Below are 21459 nucleotides of genomic sequence, written 5' to 3' on the forward strand. Positions count from 1 at the left end.
ACGGAGCCACAGAACAATCCTATCAGAAGTAACCTACATGGAGCGGCAGTTAGAACCCTAGAAGGGAAATTTTAAGACCCACGTGCAGGCGTCCGGATATGTGCGGTCCAATAAAGGAGCGGACTGGGAGGAAACTTCCTACACCCCCTAACTAATCTGCCTCCCTTTTCCCCTATCCACCCTGACCCCTAAATCCCTGCTAACTACTCTACATGTTTTTGTTATATTACTTACCCGCGGTCCGGAACAGCAGCAAGTTACACGGGTTCGGCATTCCCGGCGCGCACAGCAACGAGATAGTGCCTTAATGGCGCTGTTTCGCCCCGCCCAGACCCTACCTCCGGCCTGCCCCTTTCTTGGCAGGTCTTTCTCCTGCACACACCGGGAGACATGCGTGTGGCTGCGGGCTTTTGAAAATGCGTGCAGCGCACGCATCTCCCGATATAGGTGCACGTAGGCCTTTTAAAATTAGGCTTTAAATATCTTGCAGGGCAAGAATGGATGAGCCATTTCAGTCTTTTTCTGCCATCATCCACTATGTTACAAAAAGTGTTTACCCGCATTAATTTACTATCTTGAAATTGCCCTCCCACAATGTGGCTAAAGGTCATGCATTGTTCCACACAGGGCAATATTCAAACTATCCACATTGGGACACAGACCAGACATGATTTTTTACATGGGGGACTTACACTACTTTCACTTTGAAACTTGCTGTGGGTACAAAGTACACACGGTCGTTTGTGCCTGCTTTTTCTGCCGGTAGAATTTTTTGGAAAAGTATGCATGAAGATTTCAAGACGCAGTCTTCATGTGTACTATTTCTCCCCCGACCTCAGTGCCCTCAGGAGCATCTCCTCTCATGCGACTAACAGCACTCACGTGTTGGTACAGTGCTCCGACATCCGTTTAAAGCAGGCAAAAAGTTTTTTGTTTTCTTTTTACAGGCGTAAATCACTTTGATGATTGATCTCACAGTGATATTTTCATTACTAAGAGAAATGAATAGTAAAGCAGTTGTTTTTCTCTTCCCAGCATGCAATGAATGTTATTGGTATATTTGCCGAGGAGCAGGCAATGGTTCTGCAGATAGTCGCAGGAGTTCTGCACCTTGGAAACATCGTCTTCAAAGAAGTGGGCAACTACGCGGCTGTAGAGAGTGAAGAATGTAGGTAGCCCACGGTGCATCACTTGTGGTAATACAGAGCAAAAGAATCAGTTTTATTTTAAACTTTCAATAGCAGTAAATGACAGCTGCTCTTGTATCAGTGAACTGACAGATCCTAATATAGTTTGCTATAAAAGAGTTTATGTTTTGAGATGAGTTCCTTGCAGGGTATAATACCTTTTCCTTGATGCAACGTAAAAATTATGCAGAGATGGCATATCTGAGACTTTGTGAACTATGTGATCTCAAAAGCTCACATATGTCTACATCTCTAGATAATTCTTATGTTGAACCAATAAAAAAGTATCACAACCTACAAAGAGTCCCTGTCAATATATATTTGAAAATGATTTTCCTGTACCGTTCAGCTTTGACCCTAACCATGTGCCATGTGCCTGACCATGTGCCTGCTACAAGCTTGATCTTTGTGTTAGAGCTAAAGTTGCTGAGGGTTTTTCTTCATTGCCTGCCATCTGAAATCATCAAGGAAGGGTCAACAAACACACCTACATGCGTGCTCAGGGACTGGAGCACCCATGAAAATATTTCTACAAATGTAAAGCACCCATGGCATTTTGCCGCCTCTCAGGGCAGCAGGCCATGGGGGACACTAAGAGACCACTGTGCTCACTACCACTATGACCATCCTTCCACACACTTCCACTTTAGAGCAGAATTGTGCAAGTAGAGAAGGAAGAGTGGCCTACATGACAGGAAACACAACGCTTTCATGGAATCCTCATAGTCTGTGCTACTGATGCACTCATGGTGGGGTGATGTGGAAATAGAGGGTTGCTAATAGTTGGAGAGGGGTTGGGATGGTGATGTAGGAATGTGAGAGAGGCAATGGATTATTAGAGGGGAGACAGAGGATTGTGAGAATTGATGGCATGCTTGGGAAGCAAAGAAGGGCTGGGGAATAGCAGGTTAGGATGACAATGGAGGGCTAGAGAAAAGCAAGTTGGTTTGGCAACAGAGGGCTGTGGGGGATTATGTAGAGCTAAGTATGCAGTAGCATTCTGGGAGCTGATGTAGAGCTTTGTAGAAGCAATGGAGTGCTGAGGGATATAGGACTGATGGGGCAATAGAAGACTGGGGAATGGGAGATGGAGGATTTAGTGAGATGATGTTGGAACAAGGAAAACACTCACAGTGAAATCATAAAATCTGCACCCCTATTCAGTTATAATAGCTTTTTAATTGTTAAATGTTGTTATACTACTGTGGGCCCACTTTGCAAGTCTTAAGGATGCAGCTGTTGCTGAAACCTTTGTGACTCAACATTCTGTAAAGAGAACAAGCAATAACGGGCCCAATATTCTAAGATATCCAGTTATCTAAGTTATCTTGATATAAGTTTTCCAGTTAACTTAGCCATGCTGCTGTATATCCTTTCTATGTTTCTAAATACCGGATAAGTTCTAGTTAGCCGAATAAGTTATATCCGGATAACTTTAGACCTGCTGTTGAGCGGGTCTGGCTTATTCGGTTAACTTAACTGGATAAAACTGAATATAGGCACTTATCCGGTTAAGATAACTAGATAAGTTGCCCCGCCTTGATCCGCCCATTGCTTACCCCCAAGATATCCGACTAACTACTTAGCTGAGTAAATACTTATCCGACTAAATAGTGCCAATGAACATAACCAGATATTCAGTGGCTGCCACTTAGCCGGATAAATCCCTATTTATCCGGTTAAGTAGCTCTAAATATTTATTTATTTTATTTATTTTATTTAGGATTTTTATATACCGGCAATCATGAAGACATATCTTGCTGGTTTACATAGAACAGGAGTGCATTATATACAAAAACTAGAACTGTGGTGACGGAAGGTACAGTTACATTTAACAAGGGAAGCCGAACTTGGAGAAGGAAGAGAAAGGAGAGAAGAGAAATAGTTAAACAATATACAAATTAAATATAGTGTACAAACTAATATACAAAATAGATGTTAAATACAAGAGAATGGTGTTTTTGGAGTCATTGGATTGTGTCATTGGGTTGTGTCCGGAAAAGCTTGCTTGAATAACCAAGTCTTGAGTTTTTTCCTAAAAGTTAGGAATATTGGCCTCAATGTTTTTTTTAACTCCTGAGCAGATTAAATATTCTTACATGGTATATTTATTTTTCTGTAAGATGATCCCAAGTATGCTTAAAGAGAGAGAATGTTCAGGAAGAACCTTTTCAGTATATAGAAAGGGATTATGTAACTCATGATGATGGCTCTAGACTGAGAGCATAGTAACATAGTAAACGATGGCAGAAAAAGACCATATGGCTTATCCAATCTGCCCAACACCAGTTCCTTTCTGCCCCCATATCTTTTACCAGAACCTAGCAATCCTTTTCCTACTACTGCCCTCCATATTAGTCCCAAGAATGCCTAGTATCTTTTAAACTACTGGCCTCCATCACCCCTACTGGTAGGCCATTTCATGCTTTGTTATCTTACTCCTTGATTCTTACATTCTCACAGGACAAGCAGGATGTTAGTCCTCACACATGGGTGACATCATCAAGATGGAGCCCAGCATGGCACTAACCCTGCATCCAGCAGGGGTCTCCCTTCAGTCTCTTTTTTTCCACGCAGCTATAGCCATGCGGATTTTTGGAGCTCTTTATAGTTCCTGACAGAAATTTCCTCAGGAAATTTACTTTAAAACTTGCAAAAGTTTATAGCCCCCAGAGTTCTCCCTTCTCCACCGTCTAGTGCCAAGTTGTACGGTAAGTTTACCCCGTTTTTCGGTCGGTTCCCAGCGGGGACCACTATGGGCCTTGTTGGCACCGACCGCGACCGACCGACCATCGGCGGTCACGATGCCGACAGATTTTCGATGGTGCCCTGACTGTCCAAAAACTATGTCAATCACGGACCCTCATCTGGTCTGTGTGTTATGTCTCGGACCGTCTCACGATGTGGAGACATGTACCAATTGTGCCCAAATGACTCCGAAGGGCCGTAGGGCACGACTAGAAAAAATGGCCTTTTATTTCAGCATCCATCTCCGCAGGCTCCATCGACACCATTCCCGTAGAAGCATCGACGTTGCTCCAAGGCCAAAGACTCCCGTTCGGTGTCTCAGTCTTCGGCGTCTCCTTCATTGATGCCGGAGTCGGGTAAAGCGGAACACCGGGAGAAGCACCGACACAAGCCATCGGAGACCGGTGCCTTCGACTTCTGCAACACCGGTGGCGTCATCGAGCGAGCTACAGACAAAGAAGACCCAGGCCGAGGAGCGTCCCTAGTCCTCAAAGCCAGATGCACCGAGGTGTACCTCGCCTTCGGAGGGCATGGCTACCTGGGGCTCACCATCCCAGCGCTCTGAGAGGAATTGCACTGGATGGTGGAAGAAGCAGTGGTCCAGGCTGTCCAAGGCCTCCCGAGACGGTGCTGGCCACCGATGCCAGCATCGGTGCCTGTGCCGGAACCGGCACTGATGCCACCGATGTTGCTTCCTCTCCTGGATAAGCTGGATTTGCTTATCAGTGCCCTGCCAGGAGCACTGAGAAAATCACCATTACCCATGGCTCCATCGACGCCCATCCCACTTTCATCGGGAGAAGAGGACACGTTGAGACCGGAACCCGTTCCGGGGCCTTCGGGAGTGCCCACACCGAGGCCACCAGTGAAGTCCCTGATGCCATTGGTGCCATTGCATCTGGTACCAATACCGGACCTCAATTTCTCGATGCCAAAGCCAGCACCTATACCTTTGATGCCAAGACCTCCTCCGGCTGGAGGAATTCCACTAGGGCTACCGATGGATGCAGGGGATCAATCTTATGATCCATGGACGGACGATACATCTGAATCCCAGGACTCAACTGAGGTTCCATCGAGCTGTCACCTCTGGAGGAGAGACGCAAGGCTCCGCCAGAAGATCTCTCCTTTATTAGCTTTATCAAGGAGATGGCGGAAACTATTCCATTCACACTGCAGACGGAGGAGGATTCCAGGCATAAAATGCTGGAAGTACTTCAGTTCTTGGATCCTCCAAAAGAAATCATGTCCGTCCCAGTCCATGAAGTTCTGCAGGATTTGATGCAGCGAAACTGGAAGCATCCTGCAACGGTCCCTCCAGTGAACCGTAATTCGGACGCAATCTACCTAGTCCAGCCTTCCCCGGGTTTCCAGAAGACACAATTAGCTCATCATTCGGTGGTCGTGGAGTCCACCCAGAAGAGGGCCAAGCATTCCTCGGCACCGCCTGGGAAGGAGCAGAAGTTTCTCGACGCTGTAGGCCGCAGCCTGTTTCACGGGGCCATGCTCATCTCGCGTATTGCGTCATATCAGTTATATATGACACAGTACAACCAAAACCTATTTAAACAACTACAGGAGTTTGGTGAGTCCCTCCCAGAGCAGCTTCAAGAACAGCTGAACTTCATTGTTAAAAAGGGATTTGACATGGGAAAACATGAGGTCAGATCGGCGTATGATGTCTTCGATACGGCCTCCCGATTATCAGCGGCTGCTTTCAGCGCTCGCCGATGGGCTTAGCTGAAGTCCTCCGATTTCCGCCCGGAGGTGCAGGATCGTTTAGCTGACCTCCCATGCACGGGGGATAACCTATTTGGTGAAGAAATCCAAGAGATGGTGGCCCAGCTGAAGGACCACAATGAAACACTTCGTCAGCTCTTGGCCACTCTTGCTGAATTTTTGTCTCCCTCCAAGCATCCGTTCAGACGTGAAGCTAAACAAACAGCATATAAAGCCCAGAAATATTATCCACCAGCGACTCGGACTCGCCCGTCCCGGCCCTTCCAGAAGTCTGCACCGCGTCAGCCACGGGCTCAGAAAACTCAACCTCCTGCCTAGCCTACTCCTGCGGCGGGATTTTGACTTCCAACTCCAGAGCAGAGAACATCCCCTTTGCCCAACCTGCCTGTGGGCGGCCGACTATGCCACTTCTCCACCATGTAGCTAAACATCACCATAGACCGGTGGGTACAGTTGGTCATAGCTCAAGGCTACCATCTAAACTTCCTCTCCGTCCCGTCGGACTCTCACCTCAGCCGGGGTGGCCCTCTTCCGACAACTACAAAGGTTCCTTATACGCTCCCCCGATCAAAACTTCACGATCTAAACAAGCACTTTCCTCAGCTGGGCCCACCCTCTGGAATTCATTACCACCGGATCTACGCCAAGAAACCTGTCATATAACTTTTAAGAAAAATTTAAAAACGTGGCTCTTCCGGCAAGCATTTCCAGAATCGCAGGAACACTCTGACACGGGCCAAAGAGCAAAAAAAAAAGAGTAAAATTAGTTCACTACAAGTTCCATGACCACACCTCAAGTTCCACGACCGCCCACACCTCTTCAAGGCCCGATTACACCTCATCTGGACAACCCACTTACAACCCACTTGTAGTGAAAGCCACCTCATCTGGACAACCCACTTACAACACACCTGTAGGGAAAGCCTCCCGCGTGGATGCACTAATTCTTTAGTTCATGCATTACTGATATCTAAACACATAAACATTGGTCACTGTTCAGCTCATCATTTATTTTTAGTTATCTCCACATGAATCCACGTTATTTGACAGCCCACCTGTTTGATTGTTCCACTTGTGGATGCATTAATTCTTTAGCCCATGCATTACTCATAACCAGGCTCATAAACATTGGTCCCTGATACCTGTATATCCCAAATTAACACATCATGTATTCTTAGTTATTCTCTACATGTTTCACGTATCATAACGAGTTACTGTTGTCTTTACATATATATTTTATACTATTCTATTTATTATTTATTTTATTTCAAGTTAGTTATTTACACCATTATCTATTTTATTACATGTTATTTACTATATAGATTCTCGTCATTTGATGAATCACTGTTGTTTATTTAATATTTATTATTCTCATGTTCTGAAACTCCGTTTATTGTAACGCCTCACCGCGATTGTTTTGTTTTATGTAAACCGACCTGATTTGATATTTGTATCGAGAACGTCGGTATATAAAAATGCTAAATAAATAAATAAATAACTGTCAGCAACTGCAGCAGGAAGTAACTTCCCTTCTGCAAGCAAATGACATAGAACCGGTTCCTCTTTCCCAGAGGGGGCACGGATTCTACTCCCGGTACTTCTTAATCCCAAAGAAGACGGGAGGCATTCGCCCGATATTAGACCTTCGGGCCCTAAACAAGCATCTTCGGAAAGATAAGTTTCGGATGGTAACCTTGGCTCCTTACTTCCACTTCTTCAACAGGGGATTGGCTTTGCTCTCTTGACCTAAAAGACGCGTACATGCACATCGCAATTACCCCATCTCACAGAAAATACCTCCGCTTCCTTGTCGGAGACCAACATTTCCAGTACAGGGTCCTTCCATTCGGCCTTGCGTCAGCCCCTCAGGTCTTCACGAAATGCCTGGTGGTAGTAGCCGCATACTTAAGAAGACTGAGCACTCATGTCTATCCTTACCTGGACGACTGGTTGCTGAGAGCTCAGTCATCTGTCGGAGTTCTTCACTCCCTCCACCTTACAGTGCGGCTACTACTATCATTGGGATTTCTAATCAATTATCAGAAATCTCACCTGATTCCGTCTCAGTTCCTCTCCTTTATTGGAGCGGATCTTGACACAATCCAAGCAAGGCTTTTCTTCCCAAGGACCGAGCTCACGCACTGGGGTCGTTGGCACGCAATATACAGTCTCATCAAACCACGACGGATCGTCATCTACTAGTCTTGCTGGGGCATATGGCATCCTCGGTCCATGTTACACCAATGGCTCATCTAGCCATGCGGGTAACACAGTGGACATTAAAGTCCCAGTGGTCACAGGCACATCATCCAATGTCCAACCTTGACCACATCACCAGGCGACTTTGTCTCTCCCTGGCATGGTGGATCCTGGAGTCCCATTTGCTTCAAGGTCTACCCTTTCAAACTCCAGAACCTCAAATAATTTTGACGACCGATGCTTCCACCCTAGGTTGGGGAGCACATGTCAACAGCCTGCAGACTCAGGGAACCTGGTCGGCAGAGGAGTCGCAACATCAAATACATTTTCTGGAGCTTCGAGCGATCACATGTGCTCTCTCTGCATTTCGGGATTGTTTGTCCAACAAAACAATCCTGATCCAAACGGACAACCAGGTAGCAATGTGGTACATCAACAAGCAGGGTGGAACCGGGTCCTACCTCCTATGTCAGGAGGTAGCACAGATTTGGGCTTTTGCTCTATCTCAGGCCATGCTTCTCAGAGTGACCTACCTGGCGGGTGTGGACAATGTTCTAGCGGACAATCTCAGTCAGGAATTTCAGCCCCACGAGTGGTCCCTCAACCCTGTAGTTGCAGACAAAATATTTTGGCATTGGGGGCACCTGACTATCGACCTCTTCACGTCACTTCAGAATCGCAAGGTGGACAACTCCTGCTCTCTACATCACAGTCGCCAAGTTCCACCTCGGGATGCGTTCACCCTGTCCTGGAAGGAAGGCCTCCTCTATGCCTACCCACCATTTCCTCTCATCAGTAAGACTCTTGTGAAGCTGCGCACGGACAAGGGTCTGATGATTCTCATTGCCTCCTACTGGCCACATCAGGCATGGTTTCCCATCCTTTGGGATCTCTCGGTCCTTCCGCAGATTCCCCTAGGCTCAGATCTGTCCCTGATATCTCAAAGGAACGGCCAGTTGCGCCACCCCAACCTTCAGGCCTTGTCACCGACAGCTTGGATGTTGAAAGGTTGATCCTACAACCGCTCAATCTTTCGGAATCTGTATCCCAGGTCCTGGTAGCTTCACGAAAGCCTTCTACTAGAAGGTCTTATCATTCTGAATGGAAAAGATTTTCGTTGTGGTGCAAGTCAAAGGAGTTAGATCCTTTTACCTGCCCCACAAATCAGTTTTTAGACTACCTCTGGCATCTCTCATAGTCGGGTTTACAAACCTCTTCCATCAGCGTGCATGTCAGTGCGGTGGCTGCCTTCCATAGGGGTACGGGGGATGTCTCTAACTCAACACAACCCTTGGTGGTGTGCTTTATGAAGGGATTGCTTCACCTGAAGCCTCCTCTCCGTCCACCGGCCCCGTCTTGGGACCTTAATGTGGTTTTAGCGCAGCTCGTGAAACCACCGTTTGAGCCTCTGCATTCCTGCGAGTTGCGGCATATCACTTGGAAGGTCCTTTTCTTTCTGGCGTTAACGTCTGCTCGCAGGATCAGTGAGTTATAGGCGCTGGTCACATATTCCCCTTACTCGAAATTTCTACATGATCAAGTGGTCCTTCGCACTCATCCTAAATTTCTTCCGAAAGTGATATCTGAGTTTCATTTAAATCAATCCATAGTACTACTTACTTTCTTTCCAAAACCCCACTCATTTCCTGCTGAGCGGGCTCTGCATTCCTTGGACTGCAAACGTTTGCTTGCCTTTTATTTGGAATGCACTGCAGGCCATAGGAAATCCACCCAGCTTTTTGTTTCCTTTGATAAGCTTAAGCTGGGACTCCCGGTCGGAAAGTAGACCCTGTCCTCCTGGCTGGCAGACTGTATTTCCTTTTGCTATCAGCAAGCAGGCCTTCCGCTTCAGAGTCGAGTTAAGGCGCACTCCATTACGGCAATGGCAACGTCGGTTGCACACCTTCATTCTGTACCTCTTATTGATATCTGTAAAGCTGCAACCTGGAGTTCTCTCCATAGCTTTGCAGCTCACTACTGCATAGACTAAGCTGGTACACAAGATTTTACCTTTGGCCAGTCTGTTCTACGCAAGCTATTCTCAGCATAATATCCAACTTCCTTCTGCACCTGCTGGGATATTCAGGCACCTACTGGGCATGCCCAGTAGGTGCTAGTCAAAGTTCTAGAAACGTTGACTGACAAAAGTATTCCGTGATTGGCTCCATCTTGATGATGTCACCCATTTGTTGGACTAACATCCTGCTGTCCTGTGAGAACACCTGTTACAGATAAGCACACCTGTTACAGGTAAGCACACCTTCGTTCTGTACCTCTTATTGATATCTGTAAAGCTGCAACCTGGAGTTCTCTCCATACCTGTGCAGCCCACTACTGCATAGATAAAGCTGGTACACAAGATTCTATCTTTGGCCAGTCTGTTCTATGCAAGCTATTCTCAGCGTAATATCCAACTTCATTCTGCACCCACTGGGATATTTAGGCTGCCCGTTATCCAAACAATCACTCCTGTTGTTGTGCCTGTTGCACATCTTTGGGTGGTTTTGGTACATGCGCGGGCATCCTCAGCTTGTTATTCACCCATATGTGAGGACCACCATCCTGCTTGTCCTGTGAGAAAGCAGAGTTGCTTACCTGTAACAGGTGTTCTCACAGGACAGCAGGATGTTAGTCCTCATGGAACCCACCCGCCACCCCACGGAGTTGGGTACGCTTGCGATTTATTATGTTATTTTTCGCACACTCTTTTTGCTATTCATAAGACTGAAGGGAGACCCCTGCTGGATGTAGGGTTGGCTCCATCTTGAAGATGTCACCCATATGTAGGACTAGCATCCTGCTGTCCTGTGAGAACACCTGTTACAGGTAAGCAATTCTGCTAAATCAAAATTTAATCTATGCATTATTAATTCCTTTCAGGTATTTAACTGTCTCCATCACATTACCCCATCCTTCCTCCCTCTGGTCCCTCCTCTCCTCTAGGGTATGCATATATAGATCCCTAAGACTCATCTTTTATGGCTTTTGGTGTTGTCATCCTCCTGAAGATGAGGCAATGAATTACAACATATCCATAAGCAGTGTGCTCTCTAGTCTTTGTTCAACAAAATCTTTTTATCTGTCTCTGGATTCCATGCTCATTAAAAATGTCATTTATTAAAGTAATTTGGCTGTTGAAGTAGTGGAGCAGATGTTTTGTATAAGGCTTTACAAGGAAGTGTTTTATTTCCTGGGTACTCAACTAAATTTCTTTCTTCCTTCCTTTTTCTTTTTGTTTTGTTTGATTTCCAAGAGATAAAGCTACTCTCTGTTCTGTCTGGACGATGTTTTCTGCTTACTTTAATTACTATATTTCCTCTCCCTCTCATTTTACTGCCCCTAGCAGTCTGGCTATAGCTGTCTCCATCCTAGACCCCAATGTCTGGAAAGCCTAGTCCATGGGTCAGACTCAATGGCTTTTGCTAAAAGTAAAGCAAATACATTTTTTTCTTTCAGAAAAAGGAGTTTGAAATAGACAGTTGCTGAAAAGGATTATGGTGCTTAGCATAGTAATCAGATTATGAAGAACCTTTATAATTTTCATTATTATTTCAATAGTGTGCTTGGCAGATGAAAATTTAGGTTTGTGAATGATAGGCCTTATGGTTTGTATCTAGATCCAGGTGTAGGTATATTATGCATCTTCATTGTTTGATTAGTACTTGCACAGAATGTTTGTGTGCACACCTGCTGTATCCACATTGTGACTGAGCAATGCACGTGCCTGATATGTAACTGGATGAAATATTTGTGCTTCTGCTTGTCTGCTGTATATCTATGGGAAGGTTAGTTTCAAAGTTATTTACATAGATATAAAGCGTTTTATCCATGTTAATTGACTGGAAATTGTCTCCCTCATTGCGGTTAAAAGTTATGCATTGAGAAGAGATGTTCCCTGGGGCATGTTTAGCTCGGGGTGGGGGTGGGGTGTTGTGGAAATACATGCATAGATTGCATTTTCAAATCTTTACAGATAGTATTCTAGCAAAAATCTAGCCGCAGAAAAAGCAGGTGCAAGTGAGCACAGCAAGTTTCAAAGCAAAAGTATGTGCATACTTTCTCGCTGAAAACTAGTGCAGGTAAAAAGTCCATGTAGTTTTTGTCTCCTTGCAGATAGTTTCAACATCGTGGGGTAGATATTCAAAGGTGAATGGCTAACAGGCTGATACAGTACAGTGCGCTCCGGCGGAGCGCACTGTTAACCCGCGTTTGGATGTTTTGGATCTTTGGGTGAGTTTTGGATCTTTGGGTGAGTTTCCTCTCTCCGAAGATCATCAAATCTTCACAATAGAGCACTGTTCTGTTCGTACGTCTCACTTTGAATGTCAAAGAGGCCCCTAACCCCTACACTAATACCTAAACCTCACCTTGAACCACCTCCATTTAAGCCGGATAAGTCCATACGTATGTGGCTAGATAGTGCTGAATGTTGGCCTCTGTGTAAATAGGTGTGCGTTCCAGGACTCTTGAGTCCAAATCTTTGGTTCTGTATACAAAGTAGGGTTTTCAGTTGGCTACAGTTTTTCTCAAGCAGTCTGATTCTATCCATGTTTTATCACACAGCACGCACGGAGCAGTGATCCTGCATTTTCATAGGGAAATCAGTGCAGAGATGCAATGTGGTAAAATTAGGACTGCATCAACATAGTTAAAAAAACAAAACAAAAACCAGGTGGGAGCTGAACAGGTGAATTGATTGACTTTGAATGCATATACATTTCTATAATCTCCATTGTCATTTCTATAATCTCCATTGTCATTTGGCTTTCTAAAGTATCATACAGGCAAGAGCTAAGAAATATTTAAATTACACCTCCTTTCACTGTGACTGTTTCCTCTAAACTGAAGCTTACTTTTTATACCGATCCGTTTGATTGCTATTGACCGGTAACTACACAACTCCTGTAATATCTCCATCAGTTTCAATCAGATCATTATTTATTCAGCTGGCCTCTTACTACAGGGAGTAACAAGTATGTTGGATGCATAATTGAACTTCAAATGTTTTATTTGCATTGCTGTTGCATACACATTTGTATGAGCAGTGATGGATTAATGCGGCAGTCACCTCTGGACCCAAGTCTAGAGAGAGGCCCAAACAGGGTCAGGTTAAGGGTAAAGATAGGTGGAGTAGATGGAGTTGGGGAGAGCCTTGGCTGAGGTACCACCTGAGGTCCAAAGCACCCCTTTAATCCATCCATGTGTGTGAGAAGCAGGCTGGTTAGATTATGTTTGTCTCTGTATGTACTGTATGTTGTATGCAGGTTTTATATAAGTGACGTGTTTGACTAGTTGCTGGATAGACAGTGGTTATGCCTCTCTGTATGATCACAGTATCTACAGTAGGTGTGAGCTGATAATTTGCCAAATTACTTTGTACTGATTTCTTGCTGTTTTCAGCAGCAGCAAAGACGAAACAGTTTTTCAGAATTGGGTTTCCCATTTGTCCATTCTTGAAAAATGAGCCTAAACTATTTTTTGAGGGCAAGTGCACAAAACAAGAAGAAGTTGTCTGCTTCAGCCTGCTGCGCTCTGCTTTGTTATTTATGAATCCTAAGTGTTGTGCAATGCTTCTATGTGTAATTTCTCTGTTTAACATGTTTACATATTACGTGACTCAAACTGGTTTTACAGAGTTCATATGTCAAAAAGTAGGTATGTTATGTACTAAGGATCCTGACTCAGTTTCTGTTGTTCAAGCTGATCCAGTCCTGGTTTTACTCCATTGCATGCCTGGACTTTAGTTCTGATTTCCCAAAGAAAAGCACAACTTGTGCATTCATGCATGCAGTGAAACAAAATCAAGACTGGGTGAGCCTAACTAGCAGAATTTGAGCCAACTGGCAACCTCATTCTACATACTTTGCTGGTCCTGAGACTTGTTTTGGCCGAGTAGCTTTCTTCTACATTTTCTTTGGCTTCCAGCTCAATCAGATCAGTCCACACTGGGTCAATCATACCATGAACTGAAGGCACAGCTTCCTAAGGATTTTCTCTCATTTTAGCCTCCTCTGGCCTAGCCCAGCCATTGGAGCTACAATCCCCTGATCGAGAGGCACAGACCATGGTTCCCTGGGCAACTAGGGGCATGCGTGCTCTTGGCTGCATCTCCCCTCCCTCTTCTCCCACCTCACTTTGAACAGCATCATGAGCTCAAGGGAACAAGAGCTGGGCGACTCTCATGGCAGCACGCTGTATTGCTGCTGAGACATCATGGTCGGCTCTCTTGAACTTTTTTAAACTTTACTTTCTTCTTGATCAGCAGTACTAACATAGGTAGATTTTATTTCCATCTGTTGCTCCCCATTATTTACCAAGCGAGCAATAGTAGTTCTGTCCCCGCAGCTCAGACTGTGCCCCACTCAAAGATGTTCCCTGTGCTACATCCCCTTAGCTACAGTTCTGATTGTGAGCTTAAACCCTTCAATTTGAGTTTGTAGTAATTATTATCAGCGTAATAAAGAATGCTGAAGAAAGACTGGTCTGGGGGAGCTATGTTAAACTACAAAAAACTAAGCAAAGAACACATTTTGGCTCCCAAACCATTTACATTTTGGGAGTAGTGGTTTATCACAGTGCCATTAGAACCCTTCAATTAGCCTTAGGTATTTAGCAATTATGGTATTTATTCTTTATCCATGGATAAACACAAAGAAGTTATTAATAATTTAGTTCTGTCTGCCAACAGTTTTATTTGCATTGGTTTTATCTTGGTCCCTTTATTTCACATCACATGATAACCCTTCAGGTTATACAGGATTTACTGCTGCAGAAGGGTGCGTCATCTGAACCTAAAATAGATGTTTCTTTAGTTTGTGGGGAGTGCAGAAACCTTCCTGTGCATTTTCCTAGCTGTAGCAAGAGTGCTATATAAGAACAGCCAGTGACAAAGAAAATAAAAATGTGAAGTAAGGGTTAAAAATTCATCATTTAATGTGACCACCACCAATTATATACTCTATTGATTGTTTTCACAGTTTTGGCTTTTCCTACTTTCCTCCTGGGAATTAACCAGGCTCGCCTGAAAGAGAAGTTGACCAGCAGGCAGATGGACAGCAAATGGGGCGGCAAATCCGAGTCCATCAATGTGACACTAAATGTAGAGCAGGCGTGTTACACTAGAGATGCACTCTCCAAAGCCCTTCATGCCCGTGTCTTTGATTTCCTAGTGGATGTAAGAAAAGTTTACCTGTGCTTCTTTTTATACATAACTGCTAGCCACCTAGAAATGTGTTGTAATCATAAAAGGGCCTGGGCCTTCTGATATGGATTGTTAAAGGTCTTCTTTAGGGACACACTAGCACCAGCTGAATAAATAGCTGGATAAATCTGGGCAGAAAAATCACTATCCCGAAGTGACACCCCCCACCCCCCCGGTAGCTATACTACCAGATATATTCAATGTCAGCATTATCTGGCTAAGTGCTCCTGAATATCCAGGCAAACTTACCCTGGTAACTTTCCCATTCACCAACCAACTGAATATAAACCTCATAGAATATTAGCATAGGAATATAGAGAGGCCAATTTTCAGAGCAATTTATACAGGTTAGAAAGGAGGGCAGGGGTCTCCATTAGGCAAACTGGGCGGTCACCTAGAGCACCAGGACCTTGGGAAAAGTGGCAAAATCTTTGCACTGGCCTTGGTGAAAAGCATTTTATCCATGTATATCAGCTGTCTGAAAACAGCTTTCCCTCCATGCAGCTAAAAGTTTGCCTGCTGTGGAACAATGCTCATACTTTTAACTGCATCGAGAGCACATTTAGGTCAGAGGGAGGAAAAGTATGCACATAAGGCCAGATTTTCAAAGGGGTATGCGCGTAAGATACGCGCGTACCCCCCGAAAACCTGCCTGAAGTTCCCCCTGCGCGCGCCGAACCTATGTTGAGTAGGCTCGGCGGTGCGTGCAAGCCCCGGGACGCGCATAAGTCCCGGGGCTTCCTGGGGGGTGGACGTGTCGCGGTGGTGCGTCATTTGGGGGCGGGGCCACGGGCGTGTTTCCAGCCCGGGGGCATTTTGGGGGCGTGGTCGAGGCCTCCGAAACGGCTCCTGGGCCTGGTTACGCCTGCCTCGGGAAGGCGTAACTTGTGCAACAAAGGTAGGGGCGGTTTAGGTAGGGCTGGGGGGGTGGGTTAGGTAGGGGAAGGGAGGGGAAGGTGCGGGGGGGTGGAAGGGAACGGAGGCAGGCTGCGTGGCTCGGCACGCGCAGGCTGGCGATTTTGCACAGCCCTGCACGCGCCGATCCCAGATTTTAACAGATATGCACGGCTACGCGCATATCTATTAAAATCCCACTTACTCTTGTTTGCGCCTGGTGTGCGAACAAAAGTACGCGTGTGCGCAAATTTGTAAAATCTACCCCATAGATTGCATTTTCAAATACTGATGCACACTTTTCCAGGAAAATTATATTCATAGAAAGGTGCAAGTGACCACTTATATCTTGCACCCATAGCAAATTTTGAAGCAAAAGTGCATGCATATTTTCACTTTGAGAATTGGTGCAAAAATACATATGGACTTTGTCCCAATGCAGACAGTTAAAAATTGCCCCCATATTTGTATAGGATCTTTCAAGCCCACAAAGGTTCCTTTTTGAGATGTCCTGAACCTGCAACATATTCAGGACCAATGTGGCTAATAGAATTGTGTACTACAGACTATAGAAATCTGAAGCCATAAAATCTGACCATAGCAATATCACAAGCTGCTCAGACTTTCAGAAGCAGTTCCTCTAACATCTTTATGGAATAAATCTTTGATTCCAGCAGCAATTTTGGTGTCGTTACTCGTAGGAATATAACAAGAAAAGTGGAGGCTATAGAAAATGCCAATGTGATTTCATATATCCATGTATAATTTAAGAACATATTCAAATTAACTCGATCTGAAAGTATATATAGTATATGGCAGCTGAAACTAATAACAGCAGCTTTAAGCAAAAAGCAGAATATTTAAGAAATTAAGAGCATGTAGGACAGTCACTTAGTAACATGGTAACTTTGAGGTCTGTATTCAGGCATAGTCTGGATAGCAAAGTTAGCCGGATATACTTATCCAGCTAACTTTGGAGGCATATTCAATAATGCAGTCACGCTATTGAATAGAGCCGGCTATCTTAAAGTTAGCCAGCTACCTATAGCAGACTAACTTTAGAACAGTTATTTAACCTGACCAGACTTAGCTGGCTAAGTCATCCAGCTAACTCTGAATATCAGAGTTAGCCAGTTAACATAGCTGGCTAACTCAACTCCTCTCAGTTATGATCCCAGAATGCCCCTAACTTATCCGGCTAAATTCTAGCCCCCTAACTTATCAGCCAGCTTGAATATAGCTGTGTATGTGCCCAAATATTAATTTAGCCAGCTAACCTCTGAGTTAGCCAGATAAATGCTTTTGAATATGGACCTCTTATATAACATGTATAGTAATATAATAGGTGATGGCATAAAGAGACCAGTTGGCCAATCCAGTCTGCCCACACTGGGATATATCCCAGTTGCAAGCAATATAAGTTGAAGCATTTATAGGATATCACTTCTTATCCAAGTAAATTATTGTTGTCTTTCTCTAAGATCCAACATCTAGGCCCACCTCCCCCATGTCATACAACTAAGTTATGTAATAAACTAAACAGCTGCCAAAACTAATGAGGCTGCTTGCCAAACATCCATCCTCATAGATCCCCATGGCCTTGCTGGATGGTACCTGGCCATTACCAACTGCTGGCACAGTCAATTATTTATTAACACAAGAACAAATGTACATTTTTTATTTTAAAAAAATAATCTGAGAGCGAACAAGAGGCCTATTAATGGTAGGGCTTCTCACATTTTCTGTTTGTGGAAGTAAAAAATACTTTTATAAGACCAAGTCTGTGGAGTGAATTAAAGCATGTAAGTGTCACATGGCTGGACAAAACAAAGACATTTAACATGGTAGGTTTTCATGGAAAAAGGACTGTGATATGAAACATTACATAACATGTTTGCTGTTTTTCTATTCTGTTAGTCAATTAATAAGGCAATGCAGAAGAATCATGAGGAATACAACATTGGAGTCCTGGACATTTATGGCTTTGAAATATTCCAGGTGCAGCTTTCTGACTTGAAAAGTACCTTTTTACAGTGTGTTCAGACAGCATGTGTGAGGGAGGCAGGAGTGAGAAATAGTCATATTGCTATCTTTCTCTACACTAGCATATGTACTTTATTTCTTTAAAGTAAGCAAGACCTGTGCCAGAACTCTTACTAGGGTTCTAGATTATATAGAGGCTTTATAGTTCATATCTAGGGAATGGCTAGAGCTCTAGGTGGGAAATCAGGATAGCTAGTTTAAATAATAAATAAAAAGTATAGTGTTGCAATGTATACAGAGCTGCAGCAGATAATTTAAATAGCTATAAGGCCCTGTTACATAGAGTTTACAATCTACTTCTGGATATCGGGCAGAAGCAGGGTTCTGAAGGGTTGCCAGCTTACAACAGAGAGCTAAACCATGTTTCTATTTTGTGTTCTGTAGAAAAATGGCTTTGAACAGTTCTGCATCAACTTTGTCAATGAAAAACTGCAGCAGATTTTTATTGAGCTGACACTGAAGGCGGAGCAGGTAAGAATTGCAGTCCAGTTATCACTGAATGCAATAAGGCCCAGCTAGAAGTTCTCTATTTCTCTGTCTAGCTTTGTAATGTCTTCCAGGTAATATATATACACGCTATCAAAAAGATCTTGAACATTTGGATGATATTTGTCCACATAGTACTTTATATAGATTTTAAATCACATAAGAACATAAGGCTTGCCATCCTGGGTCAGACCAAAGGTCTATCAAGCCCAGTATCCTGCTTCCAACAGTGGCCAATCCAGGTTCCAAGTAGCTGGCAGTATCCCAAGAGGTAGATAGATTTCAAGCTGCTTATCCCAAGAATAAGCAGTGGATTTCTGCAACTTCACCTTAATAATGGTTTATGGACTTTTCCTCCATGAACTTGTCAAAACCTTTCTTAAACGCAGCTACACTAATAGCTTTCACCACATCCTCTGGCAATGAATTCCAGAACTTAATTATGCGTTGAGTAAAAAAAAGTATTTTCTCTTATTAGTTTTAAATGTGTTACCTAGTAACTTCAACGTATGACCCCTAGTCTTTGTACTTTTAGAAAGAGCAAACAACTGATTAATGTTTACTCGTTCCATTCCACTCATTATTTTACAGACCTCTATCATATCTCCCCTCAGCCGTCTTTTCTCCAAGCTGAAAAGTCCTAACCTCTTTAGCCTTTCTTCATAAGGGAATCATTCCATCTCCTTTATGATTTTGGTTGCCCTTCCTTGTACCTTTTCTAATTTTTTTTTTTTTTGAGATGTGGTGACCAAAACTGTACACAGTACTCCAGATGAGGTTGCACCATGGAGCGATACAGAGGCATTATGATATTCTCTATTTCATTCTCTATTCCTTTCATAATAATCTCTAGCATTCTATTTGCTTTCTTGGCTGCTGCTGTACGCTGAACAGTAGATTTCAGTGTATTTTCAACAATGACGCCTAGATCCTTTTCCTGAGTGCTGACTCCTAATTTGGAACTTTACATTGTGTATCTATAATTTGGGTTTCTCTTCCCTAAATGCATCACTTTGCACTTGTTCACATTAAATTTCATTTTCCATTTGCAAGCCCAGCCTCCCAGTTTTGCAAGGTCCTCTTGCAATTTCTCACAATCCTCTTGTGATTTAACATCTTTGAATAATTTTGTGTAATTGATAAAGTTGATCATCTCAAGTGTTGTTCCCATTTCCTGGTCTCAGAATAGATCCCTGGGGCAATCCACTATTCACCTTTCCTCATTGGGAAAATGTACCATTTAGTCCTACTCTGCCCCCTATCCCATGACTTTCTAATTTCCTCTCATGAGGAACTTAGTCAAATGCTTTCTGGAAATCCAGATACACTGCATCAACTGGCTCACCTTTATCCATGTGTTAATTTACGCCCTCAAAAAAATGTAGCAAATTTGTGAGGCAAGACTTCCCTTGACTAAATCCATGTTGGCTTTGTCCCAGTAAACTATGCCTATCTATGTGTTCAGCAATTTTGTCCTTTATGATAGTTTTTAAGCTTTGTACAGTTGAAAATGTATTCTCTACTCTGTGCTTCATAGGTTAGCTTGCACTGACACCTCCAAACTGTACAGTACAGAGCAGGTAGGGGGGGGAACTAAAGGAATGGGTAAAGGGTGATGCTAGGACCCCACAACCATCCTAAGGTTTACATCATGTTAAGAAAGTGAGCTACCTTATAGAAATGCATTGGCGTCGCTGGTCTCTCCTGCACTGTACAGCCATACTGGATGCATAGGAGGAATGTGGGCAGCCATGGGATCAAAAAGGACTTGACAGATACAAAAAAACTGGACTGACAAATGCCACTTATTTCTCCTCTTACCTTATAGATGGACCCAGTAGCTAGGTTTAGTCTGGCGCCAAATATTCCCCTGCTTAAGGCTTAACATTTCCTACAGTGTTCATGAAAGAGGAAAACAAGTCACAGCATCACAGACTTGTGCATCAAGTCAGCAAGAAGTCACATCCCACCTTCTTGTATTCTCTATCCTTCATTGAACTCCATTACCTCAATATTTGCCTCGGCTGTGAAAAGTAGTGCAGAATAAATATGGGCCCTTTAAGTTCTTCCACTGTGCTACCTTTGTGAGGTAAACATATGTTTCCTCATTGCATAACTGAAGATGGCCAAGGCAGAAGACTTAGGAAGTATACCTCAGCAGCCTGTGAGGGATTGTCTGCTCCCCTTTCAGCAATGTATGGTCCCTAGAGAATATGGGAAACATCAACGAGATCCTCTGCTAGATTTTCCACCTTGTACCAGTGCATATTATGCTTATATTTTCTTATTATTGCACATTAGTAGCTTTCAGGCTTGATTTTCAAAGCGACCTATGTGCATAAAACTCTGTTCTATGTGTGTAAATGGCATTTTAACAATCAATTGGGCCAGCATGCAGAAAGGTTTGCATGTAATCCTGTTTTCCTCTTCCTTCTGCTCCACCAGTCCTGAACCTATGGGTTATATCCTCTCATCCAGCACACATGAAGGCAGAATTAGAGTCAAGTGTCCTAAAGCTATCATTACTCCACTTTCAGTCAATGATTAGTTGAGGAACAGTGAATATACTATGCAACAGCAGTAGCATACCTAAATAAACAAGAGGGTAGATAGAGCCAAAGAGTTTCAGAGGAAACAGATTTACTATTTGCATGGTAGCAGAAAAATCTTCTTTTACCCGCACTGAGGAGAGGCATTCTGTGGGGTGAAGATGGGATTTATCCACATCAATTTTCTTCTCTAAACGTGTGTGCATAAGTTACCCTACATAAGATAAGCCTGCTTGGAGCAGATGTAACTTTGTGTAAAGTAATTTGTGTGTGTACTCGGCCAGTTACCCAGAGATTACCAAAGCAAACTTAAGTTCACTTTGAAAATACTCAGTAACGTCTGTGTATACATTGTACACGTAGACTTTACTACTATATAAGCATAAGAACATAAGAACATAAGAAAATGCCA

At 43.7% G+C, this 21459-nt stretch overlaps 1 protein-coding gene across 2 annotated transcripts in view; it reads left to right on the plus strand.

Moving 5' to 3' along the window:
* MYO1E (myosin IE) overlaps positions 1-21459 on the plus strand; it is a 416393-nt gene that overhangs the window by 276577 nt on the left and 118357 nt on the right. For both annotated transcript variants that reach the window (XM_029574567.1, XM_029574568.1), the window contains exons 9-12: positions 1036-1168; positions 14852-15048; positions 17887-17967; positions 18397-18483. In XM_029574567.1, the coding sequence (XP_029430427.1) occupies positions 1036-1168; positions 14852-15048; positions 17887-17967; positions 18397-18483 (498 nt within the window). The remainder of the gene's footprint in view (positions 1-1035; positions 1169-14851; positions 15049-17886; positions 17968-18396; positions 18484-21459) is intronic.

This window comes from Rhinatrema bivittatum, chromosome 13, assembly GCF_901001135.1.
Source record: "Rhinatrema bivittatum chromosome 13, aRhiBiv1.1, whole genome shotgun sequence".
In the NCBI taxonomy this organism is placed as follows: domain Eukaryota; kingdom Metazoa; phylum Chordata; class Amphibia; order Gymnophiona; family Rhinatrematidae; genus Rhinatrema; species Rhinatrema bivittatum.